The following is a 27,537-nucleotide window of genomic DNA, read 5'->3' on the forward strand; positions in this document are numbered from 1 at the left end:
TTGCTCTTTGTCAGCTTTTACAACTTACCACATATTGAATTGTTCAGCTAGACATAGTCCATACAAAATAGCAGTTGCATGAAAACCAACATTCTCTAGTATTGATAGCAATCTGAATTTTGGCCTATGGAAAATATAATTTATAAAAAGGTCAGTGCCTTGAGAAGGGGAAAAGGACGAGTTGAAGTTCCTTTTCCTATTTTCCTTTCATAATCTCTAAACATAACATTTAAACTGTCATCATGAATGCACACATCTATTTACATGGCTATAAATCTGTCAAATTATAGCCATTTGGAGAAGATTCTCACAGAATTTTTAAAAAGCCTCAGACTTGATAACAAAGTATTGGCTCAAGAGCCAGGAGACAGAAATTATTTTTATCACTTTGCTCCAAATTTACTGAACAACCTGGAACCAACCATGTGCTCAAAGTGACCTTGCTTCCTGCCTAATTTTAGGGGAATATTCTGGGATCAGAAATAATTTTAGGACACATAGGACAGCTTATTTGACAAAGATAAACATTAATGCAAACATTTCCTTCTATAGAATCTGTCTAGTGTGTATTATTGGTGAAGAGTGAGAGTTTAAAAAAAAACTCCAACAAACCCAGAGATTTAAAAGATTGGCTTGCACTTTTCCTATTCTACATTTTAATTAGCAGCATCGCCATCTACCAAGCTGTACAATCTAGTGATGCTGGTTAGAGGTAGGGGGATGGGGAAAAGTATACTAATTGATGAAGTGCCTACAACATACTAGGCACTTACACGTGCTCTCTCTCTCAGTCTTCACAGCCATCCTATTTAATAGATGAGGAAATGAGCACAGAATGGCTAAGAAACTTGCTTAAAGTCAGAGCTACCAGGTCTATTTCTACAGTTGCTACTTGTCTATTTCTTGATTCTATCTTTCTGTCCTCGTATCCCTGGCACATGCTTCCAATAGGCTACTGAGCCTTAGAACTGTACCTCCTCAATATTTCTTAAACGTATGCCTCTGTCTTAGTCCAGGCCCTTATCATTTCTCACCTAGACTAATACACAGGTTTCCAGTGGTTTCCCTGGCTCTGAAGTTTATTTTTTCTTGTACTGTGTTGGCCAGAAAATTCATTTGGGTTTTTCCATAGCATCTTACAGAAAAACATGCACAAAGTTTTTGGCCAACCCAATACAAGGATGTGTAATCTTATTTTTTTCAAAAACACAAAGCTATTTATGTCCTTCTCATTGTGTGTCTCTCTTCCTCCCTGGACTATGAGTTACTAATTAACAAGGGTGACATCAGCAAGATGACTGGCTAGGAAGCTGCAGGCCCTTGTTCTCCCATGGAAATATCAAAGGATCAATAACATATGCACCAAAGCAGCTTTGTGAGAACCAATTAAGAAGCTGCAGCAACCAAATGAATGCCTAACCAAGGAAAAAAAACCTACACTCAAAACAATAAAACAGGGGACTTCCCTGGAGGTCCAGTGGTTAAGACTTCACCTTCCAAAAAATAAAAACATAAAACAGAACAGTACTTTAACAAATTTAATAAAGAAAAAAAAATCAGTAAGACATTTGGGACATTTTTGCTCACCTTTACTCTATCCCTTCCTGATATAGCATGACGTGGTCAGGTTGATGTCAACCAATTTCTGGTTCCTCCTTCAGGACACAATGAAATGGCAGAACTTGTTTGCAACACTCTGTTTTTTTTGTGGGAACTGGTTTCCTCCTGGCCTGATTCAGAGTATTGATGGGAATGGTGACATATTTTGGCTATCAGGTTGGAGGCTACAGAAAGCAGTGGGGGGTGAAGCAGCCTGTGGCAACTTCAGGCCCATGGGCACCTGAGGGCAAGAAATTGCAGGCAGAGGAATACAACAGAACATCTAAGGTCCTGAGAGTGGGCAAGGATAAGACTGTTAGGAAAAATGAGAGATTTTAAAACTGCCACATATACAGGAGAATTAGAGGGGAGAAAAGCAACTGTACAGGTGCAGGGAAGACGTATCCTCAGAAAAAAGCTGAAACTTAAGCCTTCATTCCAGGCCGATTAGTGAAGACCCTCCTCTGTGCAGAGCCAGTCCACAAAGACTGAGTGAAAAAATGGCTTTTCAAATGCCCAATTTTCACCAAAAGATCACAAGACATAAACAAGGGCCGTTGTTTATGGCAAACAAGGGCCATTCAAAGGAACAAAGTTAACCTCCGCAAACCAACCCTAAAGAAATACAGGTCTTGGACTTACCTAATGAAGACTTTAAACAATTTTTTGAAGTGTGCTCAATGAGATAAAGAAGAATACAGACAGACAACTAAATAAATTTAGGGAAACAAGGCATGAACAAAAGGAGACTATCAATAAAGAGATTATTAATAAAAGAACCATTGGGATCGACATATATACACTGAAAGTTAGTCGTGTCTGTCTTTTTGCAACCCCATGGACTATATAGTCCATGGAATTCTCCAGGCCAGAATACTGGAGTGGTTGCTGCTGCTGCTAAGTCACTTCAGTCGTGTCCGACTCTGTGCGACCCCATAGACGGCAGCCCACCACGCTCCCCCGTCCCTGGGATTCTTCAGGCAAGAACACTAGAGTGGGTTGCCATTTCCTTCTCCAATGCATGAAAGTGAAAAGTGAAAGTGAAGTCGCTCTCGTGTCCGACTCTTTGCGACCCCATGGATTTCAGCCTACCAGGCTCCTCTGTCCATGGGATTTTCCAGGCAAGAGTACTGGAGTGGGGTGCCACTGCCTTCTCCCACTGGAGTGGTTAGCCTGTCCCTTCTCCAGGGGATCTTCCCAACCCAGGGATCTAACCCAGGTCTCCCACATTGCAGGTGGATTCTTTACCAGCTGAGCCACCAGGGAAGCCCAAGACTGTAGCCCACTGGGGTCCTCTGTCCATGGAATTCTCCAGGCAAGAATATTGGAATGGGCTGCCATTCCCTTCTCCTGGGGATCTCCCTGACCAGGGATTGAACCCAGGTCTCCTGAGTTACAGACCAGGGATTGAACCCAGGTCTCCTGCATCACAGACAGATTAGATTCTTTACCATCTGAGCCACCAGGGAATCCCAATATATATACACTACTATGTACAAAATAAATAACTAACGAGAACCAACTGTATAGCAGAGGAGACTCCACTCGGTGTTTTGTGATTACCTAAACGGGAAGGAAATACAAAACAGAAGGGCTAGATGGATATGTCCAGTTGATCGACTTTGCTGTACAGTAGACAGTAACACAATGCTGTAAAGGAACTATACTCCAGTAAAAATGTTTTTTAAAAAGAGAACCAAACAGAAACTACCAAGCTGGAAAAAAAAATAACTGAATTAAAAAATTCACTAGAGAAGTTCAACAATGAATTCAAACAAGCAAAAAAACAGAATCAGAAAACTTGAAGATGGGTCATTCGAAATTATTAACTCTGAGGAACAAAAAGAAAAAGAATGAGGAAAAGTGGAGAGAACCTACAGGACTTATGAGATACCATTAAGCAGATTAATATATGCATTATGGGAGTGCCAGAAGAAGAGAGAAAGGGGCGGAGAATTTATTTGAAGAAAAAATGGTGAAAATGTCCCAAATTTGAAGAAGGACATGGATATATACATATAAGAATCTTAATAAACTCTAAGGAAGATAAACCAAAAAGGATTATTATAAATCAATAATCAAATAATAATAAAAAAAAAGAACCAAAACAGAAGACAAAGAGAGAATCGTGAAAGCAGCAAGAGGAAAGTGGTTCATCATATACTAGGAAATTTCAAGAATAACGTCAGTGGATTTCTCAGCAGCAATCTTACAGGCTAGGAAGCAAGGGGATGATGTATTTAAAGTACTGAAAGAAAAAAAAATCACCATCTGAGAATACTACATAAGGCAAAACTGTTCTTTAGAAATGGGAGAGAGAAACTGAGACATTCTCACGTGAACAAAAGCTGAGGGAGTTTACACTAGACCCACCCTACAAGAAATGCTAAAGGAAGTTCTTAAAGTTGGGACAAAAGGATGCTGGATAGGAACTTGAAGTGTATGACTGCAGAAGTCCTCTGCTTAAAATCAACATATGAACAAATACAAAAACCTAAATTTTTACAATTTTGGTCCATAACTCCACCACTCAATTTTAAATAGGCTTTGAAAGACAAAAGCATAAACAACAGTTATAAATCAATGGTGACAGGTACACAGTGTACTAAGATGTAATTTGTGACGTCAATAATGTAAATACAGGCGGGGCAGAGACTTAAATGAGTAGAGTTTCTGTATGCAGTTGAAGTTATTGCTTAGCTTCGCTGAAGTCGCTTCTGTCGTTTCCGACTCTGTGTGACCCCATAGACGGCAGCCCACCAGGCTCAGTTTAAAATATATTGTTATAATTTTAGTGTGTTCTGCAATCCCATGGCAACCACAAAGAAAACATCTACAGAACATAAGTAAAAGGAAACAAGAAGGAAATAAAAATATGTCACTATAAAAAAAAAAATCAACTAAACACAAAGGAAGGCAGTAAGGAAGCAAATGAGGGACAAAAAGCAATAAAACAAAGAATGGCAATAGTGAGTCCTTCTATAGTAATTACTATTTCTAAGATGTGGGCCATTTTTAAAGTCTTTATTGAATTTGTTACAATACTATCTCATGTTTTGATTTTTTGGCAGTGAGTCATGTGGGATTTTAGCTCCCCAGGGATCAAACTCACACCCCTTGTGTTGGAAGGCAAAGTCTTAACCACTTAACCATCAGGGAAGTCTTTAAGTAATTACTTTAACTGTAAATGGATTACATTCCCCAATCAAAAGATGTAGACTGGCTCAGTGGATTAAAAAAAACAACCAAAAACAGAGTCCAAGTATATGCTTTCTACAAGGGACTTACTTCTAAGGATCAACAGACACAAATACTTTGAGAGTAAAAGTATGGGAAAACATAATTCATCTTAGTAATCAAAAGAGAGTGGGGGTGGTATACTAACAACAGAAAAAATAAACCTTAAATCAAAAATTGTTACAGGAGACAAAAAACTTTATGATAAAAAGTTCAATTTACAAAGAAGGTAAAACAATCATGTATACAACAGACATCAGAGCTCCCCCAAATATGAAGCAAATATTGTCAGAGTAGAAGGGAAAAATACAGGCATAGCTTGTTTTTTTGCACTTGACTTTATTGTACTTTGTAGACAGTACATACTTTACAGGCTGAGGGTTTGTGGCAACTCTGCTGAGCAAGTCTGTTAGTACCATTTTCCCAACAGTATTTGCTTACTTGGTGTCTCTGTGTCACATTTTTGTAATTCTTGTAGCATTTAAAACTTTTTCTTATTATTATATATGTTATGGTGATCCATGATCAGTGATCCTTGATGTCACTAACATGAGGCACTAAAGTCTCAGCTGAGGTATGCATACCCAGATATTATGAGTTCACTTCCAGACCACCACAGTAAAGCAAATATTGCAATAAAGCAAGTCCCATGGATTTTCTGGTTTCCCAATGCATATAAAAGTTATATTTACACCATACTGTCATCTGTTATGTGCAATAGCATTATGTCTACACACATACCTTCATTAAAAAATACTTTATTGTTGGATTTCCCTGGTGGTCCAGTGGTTAACAGTCAGCCTGCCAATGCAGGAGACACAGGTTTGATCCCTGGTCCAGGAAGATTCCATGTGCTGGGAGGTAACTAAGCCTGTGCACCACAACTACTGAGTCCATGCTCCAGAGCCTGAGAACCGCGACTACTGAGCCCGTGCACACTAGAGACCGTGCTCTGCAACGAGAAGCCACCAAAGTGAGAAACCCAAGCACTGCAACTAAGACTAGCCCCGACTCACCGCAACTAGAGAAAGAAGCATACACCAATGAAGACCAGTGCAGCAAAAAAAACTCATCTCCCTAATTCTTTAACAAAGAATACTTTAAATACTTTAATGCTAAAAACGCTAAGTGTTGTCTGAAAATGCAGGATTGCTACAAGCCTTTTAAAAACAGCAGTATCTGTGAAGTACAATAAACAGAAGCTTGATAAAAGGAGGTATATGTCATAGGACACTTGAATACTTATGGGCAAGTTCTAGACCACTGCCTGGCATGCAGTAAGTTCTCAAAGTCTTTGCAGTATAAATGACTTGAATGAACGATCCGGTACTTGATTCTTCTATGAACTGCAGCCACTGGTGAGGGAATCAACGTGGAAAAATGATCATAACAATACAGATTACAAGATTTACTAATACAGAAACAAAGATCGGATTAAGCAGATTGATCCTAGTCAATGATGGAGAGGTCAAAATCAGTAATTGGGACTTGGAAGAAGTATACATTTTTACAGGTGTTTAGAGGGATAAATAAGCCATGTCACAACGGTGTTAGTGGCTTATATGATTCTCAGTGTCTTCATGCATTGATATATTAATAAATCAATTATATTAATAATTTAAACACAAGAGTAACACAGGGGTAAATCATTGTAATGGGAAGTACAATAGTTACTGTTAGGTGATGAAGGTCACCCAACTGTGAAGATCAGTGGACTCTTTGTGCTCCTGAAGAAAAACCTACCTGGGGTTCATGAAGTGCAACTGAGTAGGAATGATCCCAATGTTGGCCTGGACCAAAGAACTTTTCCAGTTTGCCCAAGTCACCCTTGGAAGCCTTAGTGTGCACAAACGAAACTTCTGTAGACTAGGAGTTCCAGAAAGGAGAGGAAGACAAAGTGAATAAAACCAAAAGGATTTACACAGCTTTTTTATGAGGCCTTAACTACTTCACTTTTGGCAAATAAACTTGGGCCTTTGGAGGAAATTGTTGGTGTAAACAAACAACAGATTAAATCCTTCTGTGGTCTGGATTTCCCTGGTAGCTCAGAGAGTAAAGAATCCACTTGCAATGAGGGAGACCTGGGTTCAATCCCTGGGTTGGGAAGATCCCCTGGAGGAGGGCATGGCAACCCACTCCAGTATCCTTGCCTGGAGAATCCCCATGGACAGAGGAGCCTGGCGGGCTACAGTCCACTGGGGTCACAAAGAGTCGGACACGACTGAGAGACTAAGCAAAGCACAGTGGTCTGATCAGTGTTGCTGCACCACCAGTAACAAATATCAGAGGGGCTGTGCATGAGCAAAGATGGTAGCTCCAAATGGAGCCAGACATAAAGGAACTGCGGTAAAAGTCATGAAAGGGGTGGGACAGAAAACTTGAAACACCAACCTTTGAAGCATCTTTTTACAAGAAAGTCTGACTGAGTGACTGAGCATGCACATATACATTCCAACTGAAACTCCTGTAAATGCAATGGCCCTTTAAGTCTTTATCTCACTTCACTGATAAACCAAGGGGCAGAGTTCATAGGATTAGTAGACTTATCTCCCAGAGCCAGTAGATTCTGTTCTTTCTGATCAATTTAAATGTGTTATTTCTTTAAAATTCACATAATTCAATAGCTATGCTTTTCTCTATGTATGTGCTTTGGAATTCCAATCTGTTCCCACAATGATTCTCTTCTTCTAAATAATGAAGAGTTCTGACAAAATGTGGTCCATTGGAGGAGGGAATGGCAAGGAATATTCATGCCAGGAGAACCCCATAAACAGTTTAAAAAAGCAAAAAAAAAAAAAAAAAGAATATTGCATAAATTTCTCTTAAAGAACAAATAACATCAGACAACAGATGAAAAGTTTAAGTAGTAGCGCATTTCCCACATTTACTAGAAAGACAGACTTAAGAATGAGCACATTTACCCCTTCTGAGTAAAGAAGCACCAATATTACATCTGGAAATAGGCAGTACATAAAACTTTGGTGCCAGAAACAACCTTTGTGATTAGATCTTTTTCAGATGATCAAACTGACCTCAGGAGAGGTCAAGCAAGCTGCCCAGAGGCTAGTTGTGGATTAAAGAGCCTGGATGAAGAAGTCTAGGTATTGGTGTGAAGTGAAGTGAAGTTGCTAAGTCATGTCTGACTCTTTGTGACCCTATAGACTGTAGCGTACCAGGTTCCTCTCTCCATGGGATTTTCCAGGCAATAGTACTGGAGTGGATTGTCATTTCCTTCTCCAGGGGATCTTCCCAACCCAGGGCTCAAACCCGGGTCTCCCGCATTGTAGGCAGATGCTTTACCATCTGAGCAACCAGGGAAGTCCTAAGGTATTGGTGTAACCCCCAACAAAGGTGACTTGCCTTTAGGAAAAAGTATAGCTCACTGTATGCAAGTCATTCAACTCTAAAAATGAAGAGATTTTTTTTTCACAGCTATTTATCTATATTCCAGTCACCCAGAGCACACCCCAAGCCTAGAGAGGATAGATCATCCAGAAGAAACCAGACTAACAGTGGCACCACACCTCAAATGATTACTGTGGAAATACATATTTGATTACGGACATGACAAGTCAGGAAGGCTCGACCTGCCTGGAATAGGTGTGGAAGGAACTGTTATTAAATATTTACACAGCACTGATACACAATAAGTATAATTGTGCCAGACATATAAAGTCCTTGCCTGAGGGAGTTTGCCATCAGCTGTAAAGCTGGTTATTCCTGACATAGCTGTTGTGTTGCTTCATCGGGTAAACAATCCATTCCATACATCAAAGAAGCATCATTCTGATGAGCTTTCTTCAGAATAAGATTTTATACCTGATGATTTAATGCAGAAGTTACATATACTTGTTACCATATGAACAGTTTTTGGAAATTCACTTTGATTCTCTGACAAGCTTACAGTTATTTCTTTTTGTTGAGTCTCTTCATTCTTCCTACTTAACTCTTCCACAGTGTTGCACAAAACACAGTTATATTCTCTGCTACTGCAACATGTATAATGATACCAGCAAAAGTGAAGTGCTTTAGAAAGTTTTGATTTTGTAAATCTACTAGCTAAAAAGAAATTGTCAAAGAATTATAGCCAATCATGGATGCAGGAGCAAAATAAATTAATAAAGGATACTGACTCAAAACATTAGGCAACTTGATAGACACACGAGTGGCTGACATCAGTTTTATACAGGATACAGTAAGTGGGGAAGGGAAGTGGAATAAATGATGCAGCCTTGGATGGAAGAAAGATTTTATCTAGCTCATATGATGCTCAGAAGAGATTACATTATACCTCTCACTTAACTCAGAGTGAGTGAAGTTGCTCAGTCGTGTCCAACTCTTTGCAACCCCATGGACTGCAGCCTCCCAGGCTCCTCCGTCCATGGGATTTTCCAGGCAAGAGTATTAGAGTGGGTTGCCACTTCCTTCTCCAGGGGATCTTTCCAGCTCAGGGATTGAAACCAAGTTTCCCGCATTGCGGGTGGACGCTTTACCCTCTAAGCCATGAGGGACTTACTCAAACCTGCAAAGAATTTAAAGTAGTTAATACTACAAGGAAAAAATCCTCTTGAAATGGGATATGCTAAGACAAGAGTAAAACAACAGGAGTCCAGAAGCTGAGGGATTTGGATAGAGGAAAAGAAACCACTTTCACTGGAAAACTAATATCAAGGATGACTATCACTTCTTGAGAAATAATTTAGCTTTGTGCTTGTTTCTGATTGCTAAGACAGACTAGGCAGTTAATATGTAGACAGACAGGAAAAGTATCCATTTGTTCATTTTCTCAGGAGCTTTCTCGGCAGCTCAGTGTTAAATAATTCATCTGCCAATGCTAGGAGACACAGGAGATATAGGTTTGATCCCTGGGTTGGGAAGATCCCCTAGAGGAGGATATGGCAACACACTCCAGTATTCTTGCCTGAAAAATCCCATGGACAGAGGAGCCTGGTGGGCTACAGTTCACAGGGTTGCAAAGAGTTGGATATGACTGAACAACTGAGCACGCACACTCATTTGTTCACTCATTCATTCATTCATGGGATATACTGTTTCTGCCTTCAAAAGGCTTGAAGCAGAGATGGTGGTAGTAACAACAGATACACACAGCCTTAAACACCATAGAAATGTGTAAAGACCTTCAAAACAAACGGTAAGATAACTAAATTATCTAAGGGTGGGAATACAAGGGACAGTTTGAGAGATAAGGTAACATTTGAGCTCAGCCTTAATATTTATTTATTTGGTTGCATCTGGTCTTGGTTGCAGTGCATGGTCTTAGCTGGCCCGGGGCATGTGGGATCTTTGTTTCCCGACCAGGGATCGAACCTACATCCCCTCCATTGAAAGGCAGGTTCTTAACCACTAGACCACCAGGGAAGTCCCTGAGCTTAGCCTTGAAAAAGAATATAACAAATAAAAGCAAAGGGGGCAGATGAGGAAGCCTGTGTAAAGACCCACACCAGTCAGAGAGGAGCAGGACCAGAGCGTGTCCATGGTACCACATGGCTGGGAAGGCATGCAGGACAAAGGTGAAGGACATGCTCAGATGAAGAACAAAGCCTTCATCTGAGCATGGGGCCAGCCTGGGAGGGCTCCTGGGTCTTCAGTGCCATGCTCAAGAGTGTAGTAAAGATAGTGAAAGTAAAGAAACTACCAGAAAGGAAATGCAGGTTATTAGAAAGTATCTCAATGTTTAAAAGAACAAAAGCTACAAGAAGATGACAGATGCAGTTCTAGACTCCAGAGGGGTCCTTCAAATAGCAGAGATGTTTGGGATCAGATGCTGTTTTTATCCCACTTTTCAAGGAACATTCTAGGGTGTACAGGATGGCCAAATTACTTATCCAGGTCCACACTCTGTTACTGGAAGAGAGGAAAATATGACACAGCTCTGGGTGGAGCACAGGATTTTCCTGAACATCCACTGAGGGCAGAAATCACAGGATAAATGTCTCAGAAACATTAAAGAAATAGAAAATTTAGCTCTTTTAATCAAAAAGCTAAAAACTGAGGTAGAAAGATGACAGAAATACGACAAAAGACAGTAAACTCATTAGGAAAGATGGTATCAATGTATACATATTTCTTTACACAACAGAACTGACAGCTTTCTGAAAAGTGCACATTTCTGTAAAACAAATTTTAAAAAATACCTTACTGGGGACTTCCCTGGTGATCCAGTGGTTAAGACCCCGAGCTCCCAAAGCAGGGGGCCTGGGTTCAATCCCTGTCAGGGAACTAGATCCCACATTCCACAACTAAGAGTTGGCAAGCACCAACTAAAGATTCCACCTGCCACAACTAAGACTCAGCACAGCCAAGTAAATACATTTTTTAAAAAGTCTTTCTTAAAAAATGAAATGCATTCTGTAAGAGAATTTATTAATTTTTATTAATTGATAGTATGGATAATTTATACACTTTACAATAACCCTCTGATCAGTTTCTGGTTTGCATAATTAAATTAACTCTTAAAAGAGACATAGCTATCCTGTAAATGGAGGGAAACAAAGCTAATATCGAAAAATGTTGCCCAAATCAATGTGAACTTATCACAACCACTCTGGGTATTAAAAATAGAAAATAATGTGGCCTTCTGCTAAGCCACGATGGTCTTACTTCCTGATCCCTTAAACCTGTCTTCTGTTCTACCTCACTGGAAGATGGGAAGCAAAGTTCCCTGGTTCAACCCAGAGCAAGCTCTGTCCTCTATGTAACTTGGTTACATGGGTCACTGGGCTTGTTTAAGTGAACACAACATGTTTGACAAGATAAATCCTCTTAAGATGGGAAATACGACTCTTATCCGCTACTAATGAGTCTACCAAAGTTTTAATGGACAGAGCTTCTAAGCAGAGTGATTCTGGGCTTACACTATAAGATGGTCTAGCAATAAATAGGATGATGGAGAGACATCCCAGTGGGGGTCTTTCCAGGATTCAGTAGGTACGTTCAATATGTAAAGGAGGAAAGCCCTGCTATCTGACTCCAACTGGCTCCTATAGAAGATGAACCTTATTAGACTATAGAGTTTCTCAAAGATGCTGAAGACTCCTCAGTTCAGTTCAGTTCAGTCGTGTCTGACTCTTTGCGACCCCATGGACTGTAGCATGCCAGGCCTCCCTGTCCATTGCCAACTCCTGGAGTTTACTCAAACTTGTGTTCATTGAGTCGGTGATGCCATCCAACCATCTCATCCTCTGTCGTCCCCTTCTCCTCTGCCTTCAATCTTTCCCAGCATCAGGGTCTTTTCTAATGAGTCAGTTCTTTGCATCAGGTGGCCAAAGTATTGGAGTTTCAGCTTCAGCATCAGTCCTTCCAATGAACACCCAGAACTGGTCTCCTTTAGGATGGACTGGTTGGATCTCTTTGCAGTCCAAGGGACTCTTAAGAATCTTCTCCAACACCACAGTTCAAAAGCATCAACTCTTCAGCGCTCAGCTTTCTTTATAGTCCTACTCTCACATCCATACATGACTACCAGAAAAACCATAGATTTGAGAAGATTCCTCAATCAGAATCAAATCATGACTATTAAAAGTAAGTACTCCGAGTGCCCAGTTGCTAAGTCGTGTCCAGCTCTTTGAGACCCCATGGACTGTAACCCACCAGCCTCCTCTGTCCATGGAATCCTCCAGGCAAGAATACTGGAGTGGGTTGCCATGCTTGCCTACAGGTCAACTTCCAGACCCAGGGATTGAACTTGTATCTCTTTCGTCTCCTGCATCGGCAGGCGGGTTCCTTACTACTCAGCTACCTGGGAAACTCAGTATTCCCCAGCCAACTCCAAACCGGATGAGCCAGCATCTGAATTTAATTTGAACAAAAGTTGAGATGGTTCTTACATACCCTTAAGATAACCATGGGCTTAAAGGAAGTAACCTCAGATGGCCCTTTGATTTCAATGAGCACCTCAGTTGTTTCTGGATGTGCTGTGATAGGCCTGAAGAAGAGCTGGGGGTAAGAGCTGGAAAGATCTGAACTGTTCTATATGACAGAGGGAGAAGAACATGAAATTCTGGAGACATGTGGTAGAAAGGAATTTGAAAGAACAGATGGGAGAAGAAAAGAAGAAGACACCAAGATGTCCAGAGGTTGAAGAATACTGGTAGAGTAGACACTATAAGAGGGTTTCCCAGGTGGCACTAGTGGTAAAGAACCTGCCTGCCAATGCAGGAGATCATTCCATCCAGCGATTAGTAGCATACAGCCACGTGAGACGTTAAGATGACAACCGTAGAGTAAGCAAGGGCTTGTAAACACCCTGGCCCAGAGCAGAGACAGAACTCCAGTCAGCTGATTAATCTGTATTTTGTGAGCAACAACTACATTTTTTTTTTGGCCACACTGCATGGCACGTGGGATCTTCGTTCTCCGACCAGGGATTGAGCCCCATTGGAAGCACAGAGTCTTAACCACTGGACCACCAGAGAAGTCTCAACAATTACATATTAATCAATTTTAATGTGTTCATCCCAAATGTCCACACTTTAAAGAAGCAGAACCCTCTACTATAGCCCCTGTAAGAGTGTGGTGGATTTTTTAGTAAATTTTTCAACTCCTACACATTGTGTTTTCCAACTTAAAGAAAGCAATGTGTAATGCTAGACTTCTGTCTGAATATCAGCATCTCATATATCAGTAATTTCTACCTCTGCTGCCCAAATACAACTGAGTTAGGTCTTAACATTGTTTTAAACCAATAATGTGCAGGCTGAGCTGGGGAGCCTTTCAAGGAGTGACAATGAGAAGAAGCCAATGGACTCTTCCGGGCTTCCTCCATCACCATCCCCATTGCTCCAATTTCCTACAAATCAATTCCCCGAGGCAGTGGTTGGGTAGAGACACACAATCCATTGTTGTTTGGGGGAACAACACTTCCTGTCTTCTACTCTTCCTGTCTCACTTTATTTATCTTGTGTTAGCTCATCATTATTTTCAATGTTTGGAAACTTTAAAAGAGCCATTTATAAAGAGAACCATTACTTATCAAATAAACAAGTATTACACTCTTGCTGCTACCCTCCCTCTGAACCATCTCAGTGACATTTAAGGAGCTTCCCATAGGTCTTCCCTGGTGGCTCAGGAGGTGAAGAATCCGCCTGCCAATGCAAGAAACCCGGTTTGATCCCTGGGTCAGGAAGAACCCCTGGAGAAGGGAATGGCTACCTACTCTAGCCTTCTTGCCTGGAGAATCCACATGGACACAGGGGCTTGGTGGGCTACAGTCCATGGGGTTGCAGAGTCAGACACAACTGAGAGACTAACACATTCAGTCATTCTACTCCCCAGAGGCAAGCACCAAACCCAGTTTCATTTTTGCAAGTCATTTTGCCCTGTCCGTAGCAGTAAAAATTTTAAACTAAAAACCACCCCACAAATTCCCTGCTGTGATGGGAGGGGTGATTGTGGATGTAAGTATAACATTATTTTCTTTTTGCTTGCTTTTTTTTTTTTTTCAAGATCCCTCTGCTGAGTATGTTATATAAATTCCTTCTGGACCTCCTTATCCCCAGCCATGACCCCATTGATGGAGTTTTGCATTTTCAGTTCAGGTTGTTCATGAAGGATATAATTCCAGACCATTTCCTGCTTGCCGCCCTCCATGTTTATGCTTGTGGGAGTTTTTGGCATAGAAATCAGAAGTTTGTTTACTGCCAATAAAATGGCTTCTAGCATTATAAATATTCGTTAAGCATGGTTAAGCATATAGATTTTAGTCACCTGTCTTTTTACTAAAGGACTGAATAGTACGGGTATATTTGAAACAGCAGAGCACTTTCTAATTTAGCAGAAATTAAGACAAAGTACAAGGCTACAACACTGGGATGTTTATAAAGTCTTCCAAAACTGCATTGCCTTTTATTTAAATAATTATGTAGCAATTTGTGGCATCTTTATTAAAAGTAATTACATTTTGGCAATATTTCTTTTGAGAAGTTGCTCAACTGTTATTTATGGATGTGATTCAATAACAAAAGGGAGTAAGTCATTCTAGTTTATTTCTGAATAATGCAGTTTCTGTGCAGCACTAAGTATCATGTATGATATTCATCAACTTTTATTCACTAAATATTTCTGTATTTTATTATATTACTTGTACTGTTTGACAGTGTTTGTTCTTAAGGACTCAAATGTTTCTTACTCAGCCCATTGATTTTGTTAATTAAAGCTGCTATAGCAAATTATTGGACTTCCCTGGTGGCTCAGATGGTAAAGTGTCTGTCTACAATGCAGGAGACCTGGGTTCAATCCCTGGGTCCGGAAGATCCCCTGGAGAAGGAAATGGCAAATTATTATAGACCAGGTGGCTTTGACAACAAACATTTACATCTCTGGTTCTGGAGGCTGGGAAGTCCCAGATCAAGGTGCTGGCTGGTTTGGTGTCTAGTGAGACCCCTCTTCCTGGCTTCTTGCTGTGTCCTCACACGGCAGAAAAAAAAAGTGAGTGTTAGTCGTTTCGTCATTCCAACTCTTTGTGACCTCATAGACTGTAGCCCTCCAGGATCTTCTGTCCATGGAATTCTCCAGGCATGAATACTGGAGTGGGTAGCCATTCCCTTCTCCAGGAGATCTTCCTGCCCCAGAGATGGAAAGAGAAACAAATCGAGAAGATCACCTCTCCTCTGTATCTTTTCACAAGGGCACTAATTCCATTAATGAGGGCTTCATCCTTATGACCTAATTGCCGCCAAAACTCCCATCTCCAAATGCCATTGCATTGGGGATTACTCAACATATGGATTCTGGTGCGACATAAATATTCAGCCCATAGCACATTGTTACAATTTTTTAAATGGACCAAGGGGTGGGAGGAAAAGTCCTAGTGTTTCACCCTCTGATGTGAGCAGGGGTTAGAACAAAGACCTAGATGAACAGTTTGTAAGATTATGAGTGGGAACCAGGAGGAAGTCTCTATATAATGGAACTCAAACCCAGGCACTGTTAGGAGAGAAAATGTAGGTTCTCTTCTTGCCCAAGAACATACTGATAGTTGAGGTGGGTGGTGGCTGGGTGTGAGAGGGAGGGGACCAGATGACAAGAGGCTGGGATGGCGGCAGGGGCAGGGGGTCTTCTGCTTCCTACGTGTGAAACAGGAGACAGTTTAAGAACGACTTTGATCTTTAGTATCTTTTCTACTTCTTTTAAGTCAAGAGTTCTCTACTAGGGGACGGGGACAAACGTCCCAAGTATGTGGGGAAAATTTTCACATTGCAGTTAGAAGCCCGGCCCCTGCCCACCAGAGTTCCTCAATCCAATCTCCAGGGCTGTGGATTCTGAAAAACCTACTGCAATAATTTGCATTTGCAAAATTGATTGAAAATGAATGCTCTATGTTGATAAATTAATATTCCTTTAGTTGTACAAGCATTTGAAAATCTCAAAAGACAGGAAACCCTTCCTGAGCTGGACTCTGGGAAGGAACAGTGGAGTTATGACCCCTCTCCCAGTTAGCTATGTTCCAGAGGGTGCAGAAGAGGCCCAAATTACAATAGGTAAACAACCCCTCAGCAAAACACCCTGATGCGGAGGACAATTACAGTCCCCTGGCATTTTCCTGTAGGAGACACTCCACTGCCAATTAGGGCTTCTGTGATGACACGGTGTCAGTATTGCTATTAGCTGGTGCAACACAGAGGCTTAAATGCTGGTGCCAGAGAAGCACAAACACCCAAATTAGTGCACCCTACTGTCCCGGTAAAAAATGAGATAGGGAACAAATTGCTGTGTATCAGTGTCTTAACCATCAACTAGGCCTTCACAGTGCTTTGCATCTAGTAGACATTCAACAAGATAGCTTAGATTTTTGTTGAATAGATGTTGTGTTTCTCATGGCATAGCTTCCTTTATCCTTGGGCACTGTTTTTAAAAAATAACTGTTTATTTATGGTTGGCTGTGCTGGGTCTTGATTGCTGTGCAGACGTATCTCTAGTTGCAGTGAGCAGGGACTACTCTCTAGTTGCGGTGCATGGGCTTCTCATAGTGGTGGCTTCTCTTAATGCAGAGCACAGGCTCTAGGTGCATGGGCTTCAGCAGTTGTGGTACATGGGCTCAGTAGTTGTATAGTTCCCAGGCTCTAGAGAACAGGCTCAGAGGTTGAGGTGCACAGACTTAGTTGCTCCATGGCATGTGGGATCTTCTCAGACCACAGATCAAACCTGTGTCTCCTGCACTGGCCAGGTGCACTCTTTACCACTGAGCTCCAGGGAAGTCCTTATCCTTGAGCTATTTTGATACTTAAAATAATGTTTCATTAAACTGAATCTTTCTGGCCCTTAATTGCTCCAAGACGCCATCCAGTATTGATTATCCACCAAGAGGATTCAGTCTTTCTTAAGTATCAGGGTGGGACAGAAGAGCGTGATTTGATAGCTGAGGGAGTAGCATAGAGAAACCTGATCTACTGACAAAGTACGCACCATCTTCCTGGTTCCTCCACCTTGGGGCTCTGAACTCCCAGGATGTTCAAAGATAGCTCTGATAATAAGTTGTTTGGCACACAAAAAAATTAACTCATGTCCCACTCAAGATGGGAGGTTTTAAACTTGTGACTGAAAAACAACCCGACCATTTTGTAATGAGAGTTTTTACACGCATGTCACCCAAACATGACTACCTGTTTAAGCTCATTTTGTAAACCCTTATTCCTAAGTCTACATTTTCCTAGACTTTAAAGAAAAGTGGGAGGTATTCTAGTTAAAATTTGAAGGTAAACATTCTTTACAGACTCCCAAAGTATTTGAAGTAATGGAATGTTGGGGTCTGGTCATTTATTTATTTAACTGGGTAACCAGATGACCATTCCCCCTGCTAAATATTTGTTAAAAGTACATTACTCATGAAAACAGTAAAAAATATTTAAAATTATCACGGAAGTAGCTTGAGTAAATATGAAGTTGCTCAGTCATCTCCAACTCTGTGTGACCCTGTGCCCTGTAGCCCTCCAGGCCTCTCTGTCCATGGGATTCTCCAGACAAGAAGGCTGGAGTGGGTTGCCATGCTCTCCTCCAGGGGATCTTCCTGACCCAGGGACTGAACCCAGGACTCCCTCATTGCAGGCAGATTCTCCACTGTCTGAGCCACCAGGGATCTTAATATAAATTTATGTGGATGTAAGAATACATACTCTTTTCACAGTCTAGATATGACTACTAGAACTTAAATGTTAAGAATGGAAATAAGTTTGTGGGAGCACTCACATCTGTACAGCTATACATTTGCTATAGATCAGCAAATGGAAATGAACTGCTTTTAGAACAAGAGTGTTTAAGCCACCTCTTAATATACTTATAACGTAAGTCTTGTCTTCAGAACCATATTATTTGTATTTATTTATCTTTTTATGACAAGGGGAAAAAGTCTGAAGTCAAGCTGTAAATCTAACACCTTCTGCTTATTCTGGGTCCCTGCATAAAGGTAAAACTTATTTCCCTTTGTTTATCATGCATGTTTATAGTATTAGCATTTTTGTTTTCCTTAAAAGTAACTGGAGCACCATATTAATAGCTTCATTAAAGGTTTTTGGCTTTGTCTCTTTTTAGAAAATAGAACAAAGCAAAACGAGAACAGAAATTTTGCCTTCCTGAATAAACTTGTCCAAAAAATACATTTGATTAAGAAAAGAGGATTCCTTGGGTAAGAAAAGAGGATTCCTTGGGTTTTGCTGCACTAATATTTTTGAGTAAGAAATACTGTAAATATTTTATTTTTTTAACTTTTGATTTTGTATTGGTATATAGCCAATTAACAGACAATGTTGTGATAGCTTCAGGTGAACAGTGAAGGGACTCAGCCATACATACACGTGTAGCCATTCTCCCACGAACTCCCTTCCCATCCAGGCTGCCATATAACATTGAGCAGAGTTCCCTGTGCTATGCAGTAGGTTCTTGTCGCTTATCCACTTTAAATATAGGAGTGTGTATCTGTCCATCTCCCAATCCCTAACTATCCCTTCCCCACATCCATCCCCCTGACAACCACAAGCTCTTTCTCGAGTGTCATACTGAATGAAGTCAGTCAGACAGAGGAGGAGAAATATTGTATGACATCCCTAACATGTGGAATTTAAAAAGAAATGATACAAATGAACTTACTTACAAAACAGAAACAGACTCACAGACTTGGAGAAATGCTATAAATATTTTAAATTAAAATGTCAATTTTTTTTTTTTTTTGGCTGTGCCAAGTGGCTTGCAGGATCTAAGTTCCCCAAACAGGAAGTGAACTCCAGCAGCGAAAGCACCAAGTCCTAACACTCAACCTCCATTTCCCCAAAATGTCAAACTTTTGACGTTCAAAAGTTTTGAAGTCTAAATACTCCTAATATTTAAAAAGATGAATTTCAAGTGGTTAATTCATTTATAATCATATAGATAAGCTATATATTATATATAATTACAAACCAATTACCATCCTATTCCAACTTTTGGTTCAAAGGAAAGCCAGGGCTGAATTTCCAAAAGCAGGGCCTTAGACGAAACTAAGAAAAATTATTAAACATAACAAGGCCACAACTAAGTTTTGAAATCACTGACAGTGTTGTTACTTATACAGAACAGTTTTTTTTAGAGGCCTGTCATGACAACACTCTCAAGTTTGATAATTCATGTTGAGAAAATATATGGATATTTATATCATGACAAGAGTTTCTGTGTTATCCTCTTTTTCTTGGAAAATGAAATTAACAGGTCTTTTAGTAGCATTGTCTCCTTACACAGAATTTACATTCTGTGTAAGGAGAGGGCCTGGTTAGCACCTTAGGATAATTCTCCAACCATGAAGATTTGCAAAAGTGTTCCAATCACACCTACCCATGAAAAGTACAAATTATGAGAAACAAGACCTTTGATACTACCAAAGTATAAGCGAACACTGTAAATTCCAGCTGTGTATCATTTCATCATCATACACTATTTCATTTGAGTTTCATGTGACTCGGTGACACTGGATTTTCACCCCCATGTTACAGATGAAGAAATAAAAAACTTTCCGAGAGGAAGAATAGAAAGAAGTCTCCAGTGTTTAATAGCCTGGAAGTTTACACTTAATTTCAGTTTCACAACTGTTTCATTTATTTATCTATTTTTCCAACAGAAAGCATTTGTTCAGCAACTAGGAAAATAAATAAATAAAAGGTTCTATGAGATCAAGTGACTCATTTGAGGTTACACATTTAGTAAGATGGGGGGTTAGAACTTGAACCCAGTTGTGAGGTACTTTGTGAAATCCTTCAGCTGGAACTCTTTCATGAGAGGAGCAGTTCAAACTCGTGTCTTTGGGGCTTTCTGACCTTAATCTGGAGCACGGTCACCTCTGGAAGCTGCTGCAGAAGGAAGTCACATGACCTGATGGGCAGGACAGACAGACGGGGGTGGGGCCCTGGATAGGTGATGACACATTCGTTCGCACCTGCCTCCACCCTGTCTGCCCATCTTACCACCTCCAGGGCACCTCCCACGTCAAAGCCCTGAGGTGGGTGTTGTGGGGACACCCAGGTATGGGAAACATGGGTCCTGATGTCATCGAGAGGAGCCACTGAACCCAGCTGCACAGGATCCCAGGAAGCCCAGTTTACAGCACATCTTTAAGGAGGCGCTATGGCGGCCTCTTGGTCCCTGGAAGGCCCTGCTGGACCGTCATCCAATCACTACTCAGCAGAGGCCTGAGTGACAGAATTCTGACAGCCAACACAGTACTGGGGGAGGCAGCTTAATTACAGTCCTTCCCCACGCCCAGGATAAGAGGCTCCCAGGAGGGCGCCCAGCCCAACTCTTCAGCCTCACTGTCTCCTTCTGGCCACCTCAGGGAGCCCAGAACCATCTAGCTGCCACTGTTCTTACTGCTTCCCTGTGTTTCCAATAAAATCCTACGTGCAGCAAGGGGAAATTTTACTTTGTTGTTAGTGTTTAGTTGATAAGTGGTGTCCTGACACTTTGCAACCCCATGGACTCTTGTCCACCAGGCTCCTCTGTCCATGGAATTTTCCAGGCAAGAATACTGGAGTGGGTTGCCATTTCCTCCTCCAGGGGATCTTCCCAACCCAGGGATCGAACTGGAGTCTCCTGCATTTGACAGGCGGATTCTTTACCACTGAGACCCCTGGGAAGCCAGAAATGTTCAAATTCTGTTTTATTATTAAAATGACATAAATGACATTTTTTTTTTAGATTGTGGATTTTCTTTTTAAAAGAAAGCCTCTGGAATAGAACTGATTTAAAAACGAGAATGGAGGTTCGCTTATATCGCTGGGATATCTGCTATATGAGTCTTGCCTGGAAGGCCCTGCTCCTCGCGGCCCCAGCAGACTCCCCGCACTTGTCCTCTAAGCAACAAGGAAGTACGCGCAACAGCCTGTTTCCTCCAGGCAGATGGCGCCTTGCTTCTCAAACAGATGACTGCAAAATCCGTAGGATATTTTAAGACTGAGCAGATGAGATGCATCAACTTGTCTGCTTAGGAGAGCTGAGTGAACAGCCTCTGACACCTGGGACCTGAGCCCCACTCTGTTCCACGTGCAGGAAGGGATGCTCACTTCAATCTGAAATGCCCATGGGTGTGGTATGTGTTAGGACCACTTCTCTCTCCTCCTTTGCTTTCTTAGATCACTGAGCTGAGCCCCCTGCTCTGAAGCTGCTGGAATTCTTTCAGGAGGATGAGGAAGTCAGGCTGCCTGCCTGCTAGAGACCTACCTACACTTTTTTTTGGGGGGGGGTGGGGTGCTGCACCAGGTCTTAGTTGAGGCATGTTTGTATCTAGTTCCCTGACCTGGGATTGAACCCAGGCCCCTGCATTGGGAACCCAGAGTCTTAGCCCATTGGACCACCAGGGAAGTCCTGAGACCTACGTACATTCTTAATGCCTGGCCTGGCAGAACTGAGATGGTGGAACTTCAAATGAGCAATTCAAACTAGTTCTACTGTTGAGGTTTCTTCAAGAGAAAGATAAATGGTTAATTTTTGATGATTTTGTAAAAATCATATGAATATGATGTTTATATGTACTGGTTTTGTGTACGATTCATTGCTGTGAGTATGGTGTCCCCTCATTCCTTGACTCAAGAGGTATTTGCCAGATTATCCGGTATGCAAGGCATCCTGCTAGGAAAATTCGTTCCCATCAGTCACATAAGAAACTGTCTTCTTTTTTGCTGTCTTCCCAAGGGCTAGAATAGATCCTGGGATACAGAGGATCCTAACACATTTTAATGAATGAATTACACACTGAGACAGGGGTACCTGCACTCCCCCTCACCGGGAGTTCCTACAGTGATGAACATCATTAATAAAGACCTTGCCCTTTGACAGTCTCTACTGCCAACTAGTTCTTTTCTAGAGCTAGAATGAGATGGGCTCCACAGGATGGACACTGCCTCACAGTAAATTAGTTAACTCACCACTGCTGCTGCTGCTGCTAAGTCACTTCAGTCGTGTCCGACTCTGTGCGACCCCATAGACGGCAGACCACTAGGCTGCCCTGTCCCTGGGATTCTCCAGGCAAGAACACAAGAACGCTGGAGTGGGTTGCCATTTCCTTCTCCAATACATGAAAGTGAAAAGTGAAAGTGAAGTTGCTCAGTTGTGTCCGACTCTTAGCGACCCCATGGACTGCAGCCTACCAGGCTCCTCCGTCCATGGGATTTTCCAGGCAAGAGTACTGGAGTAGGGTGCCATTGCCTTCTCTGAACTCACCACTAATTGAAGTTAATTAGTTAATTTCACTGAACACTGACCACCTATGGTGCCCAACTCCTTCTCCGATACAACTGGGCCACTCGAAGACATATATGTCTCTGTTTTCAAAGAGTTTCTGTACAAAACTTAACAGTTGCCACCAAGCAATAAAGTACTGAACCCTTTCACAACCTCAAACAACTGAACACAACCCCAGGAAGAAAGGGAAGGACTCTATACGCAGTAATGAGGCCAAGGAGGTGGTGAGCACAGAGGAGAACACAAGAGAGGCCAGAAGACTGGGCGATTAAGAAGACAGAAGTCGCAAATCAGGCCTTGAAGCCCAGGTGGAGAAGGGAAGAAAGAGCAGAACGGGAACACAGGCGTGTGTGTGTGTGTGTGTGTGGTATGTGTGTGCGGTGTGTGTGGTTATGTGTGTGTGTGTGGTGTGTGTGTGTGCAGTGTGTGGTATGTGTGCGGTGTGTGTGTGTGGTATGTAGTGTGTATGTGTGTGGTGTGTGTGGTATGTGGTGTGTGTGGTGTATGTGTGTGGTGTGTGTGTGTGTGTATGTGGTATGTGCGGTATGTGGTGTGTGTGGTGTATATGTGTGCAGTGTGTGTGTGCGGTGTGTGTGTGTGTGTGTGGCATGTGTGGTGTGTGGTGTGTGTGTATGTGTGTGTGTGGTGTATGTGTGTGCAGTGTGTGTGTGTGGTGTGGTGTGTGTGTGTGGTGTGTGTGGTGTGTGTATGTGTGTGGTGTGTGTGTGTGGTGTGTGTTGTGTGTGCAGTGTGTGTGGTGTGTGTGTGTGGTATGTATGGGGTGTGTGTGTGTGTGTGTGTGTGTGTATTGGGAGTGAGAGAGGATGGGAGGGTGAAAGAGGCATACAGAGCGCACAGGCACACCAGGAGCTCACTTGTCCACCACAATTTGAGTCAACTGAATAAATATTTACTGAGTTCATGCTATGTGCCAAGCATTGTGACAGGTACAAGGGACACAATGGTTAACAGGACTGATATGGTCCCTGATATGGTCCCTGGCTCCCGGGCTAGTGGAAGATATAGACAAGTAAATGGATAATTAAAATACAATACAATAAGTGTTATGATAGGGAAAAGTCCAAGTGTCATGAGAAGGAATGGAGAATGGACCCAATCCAGATGGGAGGGTCAGGAAAATTTCCTGGACGTTCCCTAAGAGGGTGGTCAAGCTGACACCTGAAGCTAAGGTAGGAATTAGTCAGGTGAAACTGGGCATGTAGGTGATACAGCACTTAACCTAGAAGAGCAGGTGTGATGGGCCACGGGGATCTGAAGTGGGCTGGGTTTGCAGGACAGCAAGAGGAGGAATGCTAAGAGATGGGCCAAGGACAGAAGCACTGGTTGGGTAAGCAGTCTTGTGCACTTTGCATTAAGGAGTCTGGACTTTATCCTAAGAGTGAAGGGAATCACTGAAGAATTTAAGGGAATGAAACAAACACATTTTCATTTTGGGTAGATAACCATCTGACATGTGGGATGGTCCTTAGAGGAGAAATGGGCAATAAGAACAGAATAAATGTAGCTTGATTCTTCATGGTCCAACCTAGCCCAGTGCAAGAACTAAATGAATATTTCATGAGTGAATGAATGAACTGATCAACACAGCAGTCAATCGCTTGGCTCAGGATTGAGAACAGAGGACTTGAGACAGAGGATAATGCTATCTGGGAGTCTGTAAGGGTCAGAGTGAATACACATCAGAACACTGACACGTCTTCAATCTTGAATCTCATCAGACAAATGATAACAACAATTATCATTTTGAGTTGGTGCCTAAATTCCCCTGATGCTTGGTCCCACATTATATCTGCTCTTTACGTGTCACTACATATCATATAGGGGCTTCCCTGGTGGCTCAGCTGGTAAAGAATCTGCCTGCAATGCATGAGACACTGGTTCTATTCCTGGGTTGGGAAGATCCCCTGGAGAAGGGATAGACTACCCACACCAGTATTCTTGGGCTTCCCTCACGGCTCAGATGGTAAAGAATCTGCCTGCAAGGTAGGAGACCTGGGTTTGATCCCTGGGTTGGGAAGATCCCCTGGAGGAGGGCATGGCAACCCACTCCTGTATTCCTGCCTGGAGAATCCCTGTGGACAGAGGAGCCTGGTGAGCTACAGTCCATGGGGGTCGCAAAGAGTCAGACATGACTGAGCACAACAACACACTTGATGTACATTTCTCTTTCAGCTGATCTTTAGGAGCTGCAGTGGGTTTTTCAGGCCAGGGTATTTCTAAGTCACCTATCGTAAAAAGAAGTTAGTGCAACCTGCATGACAGTGAAGTTGTGGTTTATTTGAAATTGAATGTAGACAAAAAAGAAGTAGCCAGCATTGTTCAAACTTCAGGCAGGTAACTCTCCACCTTGTCACCTGGATACCGTGGCACACAGGGAGGCTGTTAAGAGTTCATCCCCTCTTGCTGTCCCCAGGGTGGGGAATGGCAGCAGAACTAGGCAGAAGAAAAAGAATGTCACTGAAGGCCACAGGGGTCGGTGAGATGGCTCGGAAACCACAAACAGCCCTTTAGGGACACAGTCTACTCTAGAACCCAGGTCCCCTAAGTTCAGCACCTCTTTCACAACTCCACCCTGTCCAGTTAATTAGGACAGTCCAAGATCTTAGAAAGGAATGACTTGTGTGAGGTTCGAGCTAGAGGTCTTCTCATAATTCTGTGATTGTAGCTGACAGCCTGGAGTGAGATAACCTTCTAGAAAGAGAAGGCAAAACAGAAATGGGGGCTGGAGAGGGTGAGATGTTCTGGATCTGGCTGTCTGGAAGTGTGGGGGAGGGGTGGTAGAGAAAAGCCTGGTGAATCATGACACACATGGATCCCAATGTTGTTGTTGTTTAGTCGCTCAGTCGCGTCCCACTCTTTTTCAACCCCATGGACTCTAGCCTGCCAGGCTCCTCTGTCCATGGGAGTTCCCAGGCAAGAATACTGGAGTGGGTTGCCATTTCCTCCTCCAGGGGATCTTCCTAAACCAGGGATCGAACCTGTGTCTCCTGCATTGGCAGGCGGATTCTTTACCACTGAGCCACCAGGGAAGCCCATATGGATTCCCATACATTAAACCAAAAACAAGGAGAAGAAAGAGCGGAAGGTGAAGAACAGGCCTGGGAGCAGGTTTCTGAAGAAGGGCTAGGGAACCAGCTCTACAGAAAGTGTTTCGTGTCACACAGGCTCAGGAGAGCGAGGCAGGTCTGGGCTCCTCGTTACTTTCACATCAAAGAGAACAGGCAGAAAGCTACTGTGTTTTTAGATACTTCAGACACTCAAATGCTCCTCCTCACAGCCTTGTTTCCATCATCCCCTTCCTTCTCCTGCCAATGCATCTACACACGTACACCTCTGGCCCACTGCAGCCCGGGCTTTGCTTTTTCCTACAGAGTATTTCCACACCAAGGTAGCATCACTGACCCAAGAACTTCATGAACACAAGAACTTCCTTATGAACGGAAATTTTCAGCTTGTGGCCTTGGTGGCCCACATTTCTAAATCATCACCTAGCTATTCAATATTTCCTAAAATAGTACAAAGACTGTGAGGGGGAGTCTGTTTCATTTTTATGATGAAGGAAAGCTTGAATGAATTCTCGTTTATTTTCTATCATCACAGAATTAGATTTCAGCAGTTGGGTCTAATCTATCAATTTAACCGATCAATCAATCACAACAAAAGGCCATTTTCAGTTTCTCCAGAAAATTCCAATGCAAACAGTACTGAAATAAGTTGACTAAATAATTCATCCTCTCCAGGGATCACGCACCAGTGAAACCTCAGCGAGAGTCCACTGTCACAGGCGCCTTACACAATCTACACACCTGTAATACCAGGCCTGGCCACCTAAGGCCACCACCAGAGTCTCTTTATCGAGATTGAAATCTGGGAGTCTTCTGAGCTCCAGTACACTCCACCATCTACACTGTTTAATCGAGCCCTTTACTACAAATGGTTTTAGGCTCTGATGCAAGACAGGAATTTGAAGCATGCATTTGAGTATTTAATGGCGTTAATTTCTGGTGCACACAAACATCAGCTTCACTCAACAATCCAATAATCTTGCAAAATAAAGAAAATATGTCAGAACATGAAATGCAGCATGGAATTCTCCAGGACTGCAAGCAAAGCAGGTCCCAGATTCCGCAGCCCAACAGAAGAGCCGCCTATTTACAGATACTTAAAGTCAAAGAGTCACCTATTTACAGACCCTTAAAGATATGAAAATAAATCAAGAAAAGAAAAAGGATGAGAGTGCTTTCAGGTGAAAAAATTGTTCTATTTTTTTTTTTTTACAATTAAACATGTTTACTGCCTCAAGTTCTCAAACATGTCCCAAGTTAATCTGAAATGTAACACATCTGATCATTAGAAATGAAATACAATCCTTGTTGTTGTTTTAACCGGCAGGCATCAATTGAAACAAATCCTACCTGGAAATATGGATGGTCTCTTTTTTGGGCGCCTCAGGTGAATGGGTTCCAAGTTTCTAAAGTTTCTTTGAAGTCTTGCTTTAATATCATTTCCTATGAGTAATTCAGGTGGCAGGCTGCTCCGTCTTGATTTATAATCATTTTGTGATGAATTTAGTTTGTTCTTCGTCCTGGAATATAAATTGCTGTCATCAACCGCCATGGTAGGAAATACATTTGATTTTCCTGGCAAAAAATTCTGAAAAGCCAAAGCCGGACGCAGCCGCCTCTGTCTCCACCCCAGACTCAGGAGTTCTCATGCTTTGCCCCGCACTTGTTTGGGAAGCTTAGCAAGTTGATAGGCGTGGACTTGAACAGGTGTAGAATTACTAAGCAGCCCCTCCTATCCACAGTCAAGAGCACAGGGGAGGAGAGATCTAAAAAATCATTAGGTGCAGGAGGCTGAGGAATGCCAACAGCTGTGGCACACGGGTAATAAAGGGGCCAGATGAGAGCTGAGCGTGATCTCTGTTTTATTGGTGCGACGCCATAAAGCAACCACAACTTACTC

The 27,537-nt window shown here is 42.2% G+C and overlaps 1 protein-coding gene across 13 annotated transcripts in view; it reads right to left on the reverse strand.

Annotated features, from left to right (window-relative positions):
• FRY (FRY microtubule binding protein) overlaps positions 1–27,537 on the reverse strand; it is a 428,392-nt gene that overhangs the window by 301,237 nt on the left and 99,618 nt on the right. For 12 of the 13 annotated variants that reach the window (XM_055542409.1, XM_055542410.1, XM_055542407.1 and 9 more), the window contains one exon: positions 26,988–27,157. Coding sequence is in view for 7 of the 13 variants with exons in the window: in XM_055542398.1 (XP_055398373.1) it covers positions 26,988–27,157 (170 nt within the window). In the remaining 6 variants the exon portion in view is untranslated. Of the gene's footprint in view, positions 1–26,987; positions 27,404–27,537 lie in introns of those variants that run through there. The other variant, XM_055542399.1, reaches the window with a different exon arrangement.

This window comes from Bubalus kerabau, chromosome 12, assembly GCF_029407905.1.
Source record: "Bubalus kerabau isolate K-KA32 ecotype Philippines breed swamp buffalo chromosome 12, PCC_UOA_SB_1v2, whole genome shotgun sequence".
Taxonomy (NCBI): Eukaryota; Metazoa; Chordata; class Mammalia; order Artiodactyla; family Bovidae; genus Bubalus; species Bubalus kerabau.